This window comes from Poecilia reticulata, linkage group LG1, assembly GCF_000633615.1.
Source record: "Poecilia reticulata strain Guanapo linkage group LG1, Guppy_female_1.0+MT, whole genome shotgun sequence".
NCBI classification, from domain to species: Eukaryota; Metazoa; Chordata; class Actinopteri; order Cyprinodontiformes; family Poeciliidae; genus Poecilia; species Poecilia reticulata.
In genome coordinates, this window is record NC_024331.1 from 2,598,462 (window position 1) to 2,609,950 (window position 11,489).

The following is an 11,489-nucleotide window of genomic DNA, read 5'->3' on the forward strand; positions in this document are numbered from 1 at the left end:
ACATGGAGGCGCTGGCGTCTCGTTTTTACACGGAAGCTTCGCTGGCACTCACGCAGGCAAAAGAAAAATAGAACTATCACGTTTTAATTTGAAAACTTTATTGTTTTAACAATGCACTTTTTACGTTTTCTATACACTATATCAGGTTATTACGACATACATATTTATCACGTTACAATGAGAGCCCTTTAGAGAAAATGGCTCTCGTTATAAATAAACATTACATTTTGACGTTCATACACGCGATCATTTATTATGCCAACGTCGAAAATATATTGTTAAAACAACACAACCCGCCTGACTGCAGTTCAGGAGGTCTACGCTTGCGGTTCAACACTGGTTTTCCCGTGATGACTAACACGGACTAACACGGGATGTCCGCACGGAAAAAACAAGCGCATCTTATGACGTAGGCATCTTTGTTTACTGGGCGGGTAAGAGCAGCTAAATGTTTCTCCACTCGCTCTTTTCGACGTGTACGTCTGCATGCATTTTTATTTCGCAGCTGGTGCCTCTGTTAAGTGTTCAGGGCGTGTAGTTTCCCCGTCCGGGTTGGCGCTTTTTTAAATCCTGTTTAGAACTATGTCCGCAAGAAGACCAGGCCCTGAAGGGGACACCACAGACGCGAGGCAAGACAATGGAAAACAGTGAGTTTATTTATTGAGGCTGTCTGCGACCTTTATCCTGAGCAGGTCATTGTTTCTTTATCATGTTCAAGTCAGTAGAACAGACTCCGAGTCCTCTCGGAACCTCCGAGTTCCTCATTTGTCGATTTGACTTTCTGACCTGCATCACTTAATGCTGTTTTTAATCAATAAGATGATGACCTGTGGTTTGGTTTGTGCTCCTGCAGGCCAGCCGGGTCTTTGTCTGCTCCTTCGCCCACGGACGTTGATGCTAAGCCCCATGCTCACAGCTTCAGATACAGCCTCCGTTACCCCAGCATTGGCCAGTGCATCATTATCAACAACAAGAACTTTGACAGGCGCACAGGTGATGCTTTATCCTATTTCCTTTTAGCCTCTGACTCGTTCTTATGTTTTCCAGTCAGAATGAACGATACTGACTGGAAATGTCATCCAACTACTTATAGAAACATTAGAATTAGGTCACATTTTATTTTGTTCACATTCTAAATATGTTTTCCTCTAACTAAAACTATACATTAAATTTACAACGATGATCAAATCTTTTATATATGTTTACCACCTGGTTGTTTTGTTTATTAGTGTGAACAAGACTTAATTCATAGTCAGTTACTCTGCATCTTTAACACAAAAACTTAACATGATACTTTATTGATACTTTGTTGTTTACAGTTCCATTGCAGTACTAAGTTGTTCTAAATAACAGAATTTATAGATATCCACCTTGTTTTGTGGATTATTGTAATATGATTGCTAATTCTATACATGCTCTGTAAGTCGTGTATGAAATCATTTTGCAGTTTTTGCCATGTACAGTGCATGGACAAATAATTTACTCCAAAGTAAATTTCTCCTGCTTTGACTTTTTTTGTCACCATGAACTGTTTCAGATGATTAAACTAGGTTTATTATTCCATAAAGATGACCTTAGTAAATGTATAACACATAAAGTGTTATCTGTGTCTGATATTAAATAATAAAATTAATTTGATCTGACATATTTCAGTTTGACTAAAATCAAAAATAGTAGACCGTAAGGGGGCAAACACTTTATCCCAGTAGTGTATATTATAAAATACATTTTCTAAAGAACTACTAACTACTTTGTTTAGTAAAATAAATGCAAATTGATTTGTCAGGCTAGAGCACACATAACAGAATGCTTGTCAAACCTTCATTAAAGCCTGATGGGATCACCTGACATCAATATCCAAAAGTTTTTTTTTAATCTCATTCTACTGATTTCTTTCATTCTTTATGGTTTTTGATGATGTAGAACGCCCAATGTTCCTTCCTCTGATTATGTTAAAGTCGTGGAATCACTTGAGTTGCAACTGGAGCTTGTTTTGTTTGCTCTGAGTTCTTTCAGAGTAAAACTGCTGGCAGAAAGTGATAAGCAATATCTTAAATGGTTGATGTGTCTGAAAGGGTGTTGGTCTGCTGGGTTATTCTTGCAGAACCTCATTGTTTCACAACCAGTTACACTTGTTATTGCTCAAATAAGCACATTATTGATCCCTGAATTGACTCAATGTCCCTATGACTTCCTTAAAAATTAGATTCAAAATAGAAATGATTTACCTGTGATAGAAAATCATCAGATAGCAGCTGACCAATCAGAAGCATATTTAAAGTGAGATTTGATCCCAAGGCAACTGAAGATGCTTATTAAATGTGACTGATCTCTGGTTTCTGTGTGGCACCTCTAGTTAGAATTTCACTACATTATTTAAGTGTGTAACGAAGATTCAGTGTTTATTTTTCATGTCCCGGGTTCCTACGGTGTGGAAAAGTCTGGAATTTAAATTAATTATTTTCTAGGTCTTTGTAGGTAAGAAAGTAGAGTACAGAAAATATCTGTATTTCACCCTCTATTCCAATTTCCATTGCCATCTCCTTTCTTTTGTCCTTAAAAATTAGTGTCCTCTTTTATTGGTTTGTTAGGAACATTCTGTAAGTGAAAAGACTGTCAGACTGAATCTGAAGCTCGAAATTGAAGACATGATGATCAGTGTTTGTTGGCATTCATGCCCTACAGGTCAGATGTGAGTTAGATGAGAAGCTGGTGGTCTGGAGTGAGCTAGATGGTGTGATGTAGAGTTACCTCACAGTTCAGAGAAGGGTGATTGGTGCAGACTTTAACAGACAGGTTGGTGAAGGGAACAGAGGTGGTAAGGAAGTGTTGGGCAGATTTGGAATCCAGGACAAGAGAGGGACATATGTTGGTGGATTTTATGAAAAGGACATGGTTGTAGTACAAACCTTCTTGCAGAAGAGGAAGATGGAGCTGATGGTGAAGAGAACAAATGCAGAGCAGAGGACCAGATGGTGAAAACAAAACAAAGTGTTGTGGATTTTTTGAGGAGTCGAGACTCCCAGATGAGTGAACAGCTACAGCTAATGTGATTAGGGAGATGGGTAGGATGGTATCTGGCATGTCATCTGGAGGGAGTAAACCAGAAAAGCAGACTTTGTGTTGGAACAAAAACGTCAACCAAGTACAGAGAAGGAAGTTCACTAAGAATATGTGGGAAAATGAGAGGACAGGAGAAAAGGAAAAAAGACGGGGGTAGAAGGAGATGCAGCGTATGATGAAGGTAGATGTGACAAAGTACAAACAAAAGGCGTATGATGACTTGTACAATGTTGTTTGTGAGAGCAAGTGGTCTACTATATCTGTAAACACTGAAGAGTTTTTGGTTTTTACCTATTGGATTCAGATAATGGACATTGGTTAGCATGTCTGCTAAACCATGTTGGCTTGTGAAAAGAGAAAAGGAAAAACTTTGATTAAAATGGAATAAGCTCATGTTGTAAAACTACTCTTTCCTCTTAAACAAACCAGCCAAAGGCTCAGTGGCCTGTTTGCACCAAGGAGTTTAAAGGATGGAACCCTGCAAAACCCAACAAAAACAATGAAATAGATGATCAGAAATTATTTAAATTGTTTTATACTGAACTAATTTCCCTCTGCCCAGACACAAAGCCTTACTTTAGACCAGTGGTTCTTAACCTGGGTTCGATCGAACCCCAGGGGTTCGATGAGTCGGTCTCAGGGGTTCGGTGGAGCCTCTGCCGCGGAGGCAAAGACACACTTGTGTAAAGTCGTGATGACGCCCCGCTTTGCCATCATTTGCTGCAGAGGATCACGTTACATTGCTTAGCCAATCAGAGGATCACGTTACATTGCTTAGCCAGTCAGTGCTGCAGAGGAGAACTGATTGAAGGAGCTCCACTCTCAGCATGGATTTGAACTTGTCTTTAATTACTTCAGCAAAGCTCACAGTTTTTACCAAATTCTATAGTCTAAATCTGCTCCTTAGTGGCATCTTTTCGGGGTTGCTACTGCCTCTAGTGGCATGGGGGTGGTAACACAGCTAATATAATTGCATCACTAAATCAGAATACCGCAAAGTATTCTGTGTGTCGGCAGGGGGTGGCGGTGGGGGGAAGAAGGGTTCGGTGAATGCGCACATAAAACTGGGGGGTTCGGTACCTCAAAAAAGGTTAAGAACCACTGCTTTAGACATTCTTAAAAAGAAATGAGATCTCCGGTAGTGTGAGAGCCGTGCGACGGAGAACAAACATGATGGGATAATCAGAGAGAGTCTTTGCAGTTGGGGAAAATGGCGGTGTTTGCCACTCAGCAAGCTGGGGGGCGGGGGGCAGTCCAGCCTGGGCCAGTGAAAAACGTGAGTACGGTAATGGTTGCAGTGGCTGCCCAGTTAGTGGTTGGGAAAGGTTGACTTGGTTTGGGCAAACATTGGCTTGGCCCTGTATCTGTACAGCAGGCTTGTGGAGCTGCAGCATCTTCTTCCAGGAAAATGGAAGCAGTGTCGGTTCAGCAACAGGATCAGAGTCTCATTTAGGGAAATCTATAATTTAAAGATTCTTTCTGCAGAATTTTAAGTAAGCCAGACTCGAGACTTCAGCCACAATATAGTCGAAATGGCATTCTCCTTTTGGCCAGCAGAAGGACTGCAATGTTTCACCATTATAATCCCTTTGCAGTAAAGAGGGTGACTTCCTTCAAGGACAGAGTTTTTGTTAAAACAAGATGTCCCATATTCACACAGTGAAACTCCTCTTCCTCCTAGAAACTGGAACTGGGTTAATGCAGTGCATTCTGGGATTAATAGTTTTTATTCCCTGTATGTAGTTCAGGTCGTGATGGCCGGGAAGCAACAAGAGTGATGAGGAAGGATAGGATCAGGAATGAGAACACCAGAGGGATATCCTATATTAGATGTTTTAGAGATGAAGTCAGAGACCAGACTGAGAAGGTTTGGACAAGAGACGACAAGATTTGTCACGCCTGCCTGTTGTAGAAATGTCTGCCATAGATCCATTGTGAACTTTAGCATTCTCTGTGTTGAAACCATTTACCTGCATCCCCTGATACTTAATTGGGCGTTCAGACGTCCGTTCCTATGGTGACAGTTGTTGGAGAAATAACAACAAACACTTTCATTCTGTGGATTCCTGTATACCTTCCAGAGTTTGCATCCTTAGTTGTTCGTCAGAATGCTGTTGCACACACGCATGGCTTTCTGAGCGGGGGTTGGACTTCTTGAATTGCAGCATGGCGTTACGGTAGGTGTGTCTAAACTTCAAACTGAACTGGGCATGTGTGAGAAATTTCACTGAGACTAAAATGCACTTTACAAATCTGGAAGTCTTCCCTCAGGGCATTGGTTCTCAAACCTTTCATGGTGTGCTTCACACCCTTTTTAAAGGAAGCATGACAAATTCATAAGGACAAACTATACTGCTCACTGGAGTAAAGTAAAACATGCCTTGTTTGAATTTTTTCAGCTTCAAGCTGACAGTTTTCAGAAATAAAACAAAAGATACAGGTCACTGACTCTGCACCACTTGTCCGATAGTAATCGGTGAACCAGGTATGCATGACTCACACACTATTTTAACTTGGAGATGCATCCTTGGGTAGAGTAGAGTAGAGTAGAGTAGAGTAGAGTAGAGTAGAGTAGAGTAGAGTAGAGTAGAGTAGAGTAGAGTAGAATGAAGTTGAAGGTTGTGGGTTCAATTCTTTAATTCAGTACCTAAAGTTGCTCACTAATCTGTGTATCTGTGTAAGAATGTGTGCGCTTTAGTGAGCGCCTTTGTTGATTGGGAGGTAACTTGGTTATCAGCGCTACTGAACGTAGCCTCAGTCGGACAGATGGACAGATGCTTGTGGTTCTCACTGAGCAGACTCTGTCTTGAAAACCTGTCTAGCAGGACTGAAAGAGCACACTTGGTTCAATAAACACTTTTAATAGATTACTGATTGAGTCTGGTAAGCACTAGCAGCAGTTCCTGGTTTATTATGTTGTTTTATTGCAAAGTTGGACACATGCAACTTAAACATGTACGCCTGCTTAATGTGTTATTTTAGGTGGAATTGTGTATTCATTAGGCGTCGGTATATCATCTGAAACTACTGACTTACAGTGTATGTGTCTGTGGCTATTTAAAATTTCCAACACTTTCCAATTTTTAAATTTTTTGTGAAAAGTTGAAGATTTTTAACTCTTAAAAAAATTGACTCCCTTTATGATCATACTTTAAATTAGGAATATCACAGTGAGTTGGAAGGAGGTAAATGTATGTCTTTTTAAGGACAAATAATTTACGTTCACTTGATTAAAGTAAACATGAGTTTTATATTTCTTCATTGCTAATATCAGCATTTCATAGCAGGTCTTGTTGGTTCTGATTTTTGACATATTTTATTCCAGCACACAACCTGACTCAAAGCATGATGCCACCACCACCACCACAATAAATCCTTCTTAAATCTGCACTAAGTTTACCAGAACTCTCAATTGTGTATCAATCAGAACTTGTAGAAATCAGGTTAAAGTTCCCACCTTAAAAAAAATTTATATATATACAAATTATTTTTTTTATTTTTTATTTTTTCAGTCTGTTGCATCTTTTTGTCTTTTTAGGTATGAATCAGCGAAACGGCACTGACGTTGATGCAGCCAATGTGTGTAAAGTGTTTACGAAGTTGGGCTATGCAGCGAAGATTTACAATGATCAAACAACCGATCAGATGATGAAGATTTTAAGTGCAAGTAAGTACAAAATAAAACTTGTATTCTCAGATTTGAGAACCTCCCTGTTGGGAATGTTGCCTGCACGGTGCTGTGGAAAGACATTTGTCCTTTAACAGATTTCTTCTGCTTTTGTTTTTTTGTCACATAAATGAAACATTTTAATTTGAGACAAAGATAAACCTTGTAAACATTAAAAAAAAAGTTTTCAAGTGATGATTTCATTTGTTAAATTTGTAATGTTGTCCAAAGCAATGTGATCCCACGTGAAAGTAGGGCAGGGTTTCAATCAGCAGCTGACGGTGATTGATCCATTTTTTAACTGTTTTTTTAATGTATTAATTTTGGTTCAGTTTCACTGGCCAGGCCTGATTACTGCTTGAACTGTCAGGTTAATAAAGACATTAGTGAAGCAGAACCTGCCTGGTAACATGAAGTAGGCTGAAAGATCTCAGAAAGCATCAGGCCCTAATCAGGACAAACAGAAACACTGACATTTTTCAATCTGGAGTCTTGAGAAGGTTTTCTCTTAAAAAAATAAAATCATCATTTGAAAATTGTATTGTACTTATTCCGATTTATTTTTGTCTGTTATTAAGAATTGTATGATCTGAAAAATGTTAAATGCTGTAAAAAACAAACAAACTGCAAAACATCTGTAAGTGGAGCACATTTTCATTGACAGCATTACCAGCTCTGTTAATGGAAGGTAGTGACAATTCTTTTCGCTGACTTCTTTGTTTTTGTAGCATCTATACACGATCACAGCAACTCCGCCTCGTTCGTCTGCGTTCTGCTGAGTCACGGCGATGAAGGCGTGATCTACGGTACCGACGGCCCGGTGCAGCTCCAGAGCCTTACCTCATTATACCGAGGCGATCGCTGTAAAACTCTGGTGGGAAAACCCAAACTTTTTTTTATCCAGGTAGGCAAGGCCAATCCTTAGATTTTTATTTTATTTTCTTTCTTCTTGTTTGTCATGTTATTTATAGAAAATTTTGTCTCGTCCGTTCTGATTAGGCGTGTAGAGGCACTGATCTTGATCCGGGTATTGAATCTGACAGTGCAGACGAAACCACAAAGATCCCTGTGGAAGCAGACTTCCTCTATGCCTTCTCCACCGCTCCAGGTTAATTGCCCATAAGTTTTTAAACTGGTAATTATTATTATTTTTGTTTAAAAAAGTACTAATTAAGATTAATCTGTGATTGTCGTAGGCTATTACTCCTGGAGGAACACAATGACTGGTTCTTGGTTTATCCAGTCACTGTGTGACATGATCAGCAAATACGGAAGGGAACTGGAGCTTCTGCACATCATGACACGAGTAAACCACAAGGTGGCAGTAGAGTTTGAGTCTGTGTCCAATTCACCAGGGTTTAATGCCAGGAAGCAGATCCCATGCATTGTGTCGATGCTGACCAAAGAGATGTATTTCTGCCCTTGATGTTGAATTCACAGCAGAAACCTGAGCTTGGCAGACGTGATTACAGATTGGGTTGTGCTTTTCCACATGATTTCACTTGTTGGGAGAAAATGTGATGCTTCAGGATACTTTTAATTTAATAGGCTTTTCATTATAGATTTCTCACTTTGTGTTGTGTATGTCTGACATGAATAGTATTCAGTATTTTATATTACATGTGCCTGTTTTTTTTTTATTATTTTGTTTTTCAGAATTTATGTAATTATCTTTTTGAACCGTTTTCAGGCTAAACTCAAACAACAGTCATCTAGTTTCACTCTACCTTGTCGTACCTTTAAACAAAAAAATTTCATTTTTAGTCACTGAGTTTCGGTAAATTTCTTAAGGTAGTTAAGCGTTCTGAAAAGTCATGCAGATGAGCATAAAAACACTTCCTTTATAAATAGTTTTCTCAATCTTTTATACTCGATCCTATTTTGACTGATTGTGGTTCTGATCTCAGATCAGGCCTGTCTGCTCTTATAAGAGAGGATGGATTTTGCTCCTTGATCAGGGAATCACAATATTGTGAAATAGGAGTGTTAAGTAATGGGATACATTTAGTTAGCATTGCAGGATTATTTGAATTCATCCACAATAAAGGAAGGAATGAATGGCTTGTATTAGATCATGTCAGCCCATCTTGGTAGGATTAAAGTTCACACTTTGACTATGCCAATGCTGACTGATGGCTGAACGTTTATTTTTTTTATTAAAAAGCACAATTCATCACTCAGTAACAGTTATCCGGGTCCCGAAGCAGTCCCAGACCATCACACTGCCACCACTGTGTTTCACTGTGTGTTCAATGTCCTTTTTTGCTCGTTTTACACCAGTTGTCACACAACACACAGCTCTTTCAAAAAGATCCGCTTTGGTCAGACTATTTTTCCAACAGTTTCATGGATCATCAAGATGTCATTTTTTATTTTTATTTTTTTTGGGATGTTGGAGGGGATTAATTAATTCATAATTATTGAATCATGACCTCTGACCTTAGCAGAGGCGGGATGGCTTGCAGGTCTTCAGATGTTCTGAGTTCTTTTTGACGTCCTAGATGAGCCGTTAGAGCGTTGTCATAATAACTTTGGCTCTGACTGTAGTTTGATCTCATTATACAGTGAGACTGTCAGATGGTAGATGGTGGAAGTAAACCCAACAGAGTGGTTAGCTAGTTGACTTCTGATTTAACAAGTGGAGTAATTATAAACTGTATTTTGTATTCAGTAGAATTATCTTTGCCAGCGCAATCTGCTTTAAATGAGTCCAAATTCAGTAAAACTCTGTAAAGGACAAATGTTTTTTCATGACGCTGTATGCTCTATGTGGCCATCAAGACCAGGAAACTCCAACTGACCAGTTCTCAGTGATCTGTGCAACTTTACTGTTTACACTCTACACACTTCAGGGACATGCCCTTTTCAGCTAGTTTGACTTTTTGTACTTTTCTAGTTATGAACCTGCCGAAATGTATCTGCGCACAATCATATTCTGCAAAGGCGGCAAGTCTTTTCAAAGCTGTATTCTCTATTTCACCAGACATTAAATTGAATAACCATACTGCGAATGATAATGTGAAAGCATCAGCAGGCTTTTGGTGGATAATGTGTAACATAGCCAGGAGCGGCATGTGAGCTGTAACAAAGCTCGCAACTGGGGTTGTCTTTTATTTTCAGATTTTTGATTCTGTGCAGTGGAGGTGTGGGAAAATATCTTTTTTATTTTTGGGTAAATTCAAACTGCTGACTTGAGAAAGTGTTTCATTCCCAAAGAGTTTTTTTTTCTTATAATGAAATTTACATGGATGAAATTGACCAAGTCTGTGCTCTGGTTCAATTTTTTCTTTAATTGGTTACGTAAGCCATGGAAGCCATTCACCAAATGTTGTGATAATAGCTTTCTTGCCTTTAAACCTTTTGTACCAGTTTATTTAAATTATCTGAGCAAAACAAATCCATTTAGGCCTCAAGAAGGGAAACCGTCTTCTGTACTTCTACCCTTTTTTTTTAGGTTCTCGTAAATGTAAACTTTTGCACACTCTGGTTTCAGTAAGTGCTCTTTTGTGAGAATCCACTTACAATAATAACTTGTTTTAGTTTCTTCAATGTTGAAAGGTGGACAATTTTTACATTTCTAATATACAATATCACTGTTTATCAGCAGCTACATCATGACCTTGATGGAATGTTTTTGTTCTTCTAAATAAACTCTTTCACTCAGACGTTGCTTGTTTTGCTGAATTGTCAGAAGGTCGGGGTTTACCAGCACATAGAGGCAGCTGGAGAAAACATCTGGAGCCGAGTCCTGGAGGAGCTGAGCTCTGGAACAGCCACACATCTATAAGAGTAAACGTGTTGTCAGAACTAGGCAACCAGATCCTGAGCTCCAGAGCAAAACACAAAGCTGATGTTATTCCTTCACTAAGAGAGACAATGCACTTCATACAAAAACCAGGACAACATGTACAGGAACAAAAAAGGGACAAAGTAAGTACACCAAATGACTCCACAGCTTGTAGGATGATGTTTTGTAACAATTTCTCTAAGGTCATTGCTGATGGTTTCACATCTTGGTGTTTTATCAATATCAAGATAATTATGATTACTGTTTGCACCAACACCTTAATAGAATTCATAAATAAAATTTAGTTCAGAACTGAAAAGTATACATATTATATAATTGATAAATTATCAAAATATTAATTTGGAAGTGGTTTTGAACCAGTGTAAATGTGCATATTATAGTATTTGATAGAGCAACATAAATACGTATGACTAAACAGGAAAGAAAACTATACGCTTTTAAAATTCCTATGCTTCCACCATCATGTTTCACAGTCGCATGTCTTTCACTTTCCTGTCTGGCCACTCTCACATAAAGGCCCCTAGAGCCAATAAAGCCTTGAAAAGAGACTTGCAGAAATAATTTAAGCAGTAAGAGGTATAAATGCAAGCCACACTTTTCAGAAATTATTTGGAATTTTAAAAAACCTACAATTACCCTCCACCTCAAAATTAACCACTTTTATGTATCTCTAATAAAATCTTCCAAGTTGAATTCGGTATTTAATGATCATCTTTTGTAAAAGTTTAGTTTTTTGCATCACTTTACTGTTTCACTTATATCTTTTATCACCGTATTATTTCTTTTTTTTTTTTTATTTATTTATGAGAAAAACGCTATCAAGAAGTTGGATTGCCTCATGTCTTTCGGACTTTTCTCTCTTATTGATTAAAAAGAAATGTCTCTTTGGTCCAATGGTGCGTTACCTGTTCGGGGTTTAACTCGCTGTTCTCATTTGGATTAAGAACAGTA

The 11,489-nt window shown here is 38.5% G+C and overlaps 1 protein-coding gene across 2 annotated transcripts; it reads left to right on the forward strand.

Moving 5' to 3' along the window:
• The first annotated feature begins 440 nt into the window (after window positions 1-440).
• On the forward strand, window positions 441-11,231 carry casp3a (caspase 3, apoptosis-related cysteine peptidase a). Of its 2 annotated transcripts, none has more exons than XM_017307622.1 (6): window positions 441-647; window positions 854-993; window positions 6,602-6,730; window positions 7,459-7,634; window positions 7,730-7,865; window positions 10,395-11,231. In XM_017307622.1, exons 1-5 carry the CDS (start codon window positions 583-585, stop codon window positions 7,841-7,843), a joined length of 624 nt encoding a protein of 207 aa, XP_017163111.1. In that variant the 5' UTR covers window positions 441-582; the 3' UTR covers window positions 7,844-7,865; window positions 10,395-11,231. The 2 variants fall into 2 exon arrangements, with proteins under 2 accessions (XP_017163111.1, XP_008401616.1); XM_008403394.2 differs by having other exon boundaries at window positions 7,730-7,838; window positions 7,927-10,395.
• The last annotated feature ends 258 nt before the right edge of the window (window positions 11,232-11,489 follow it).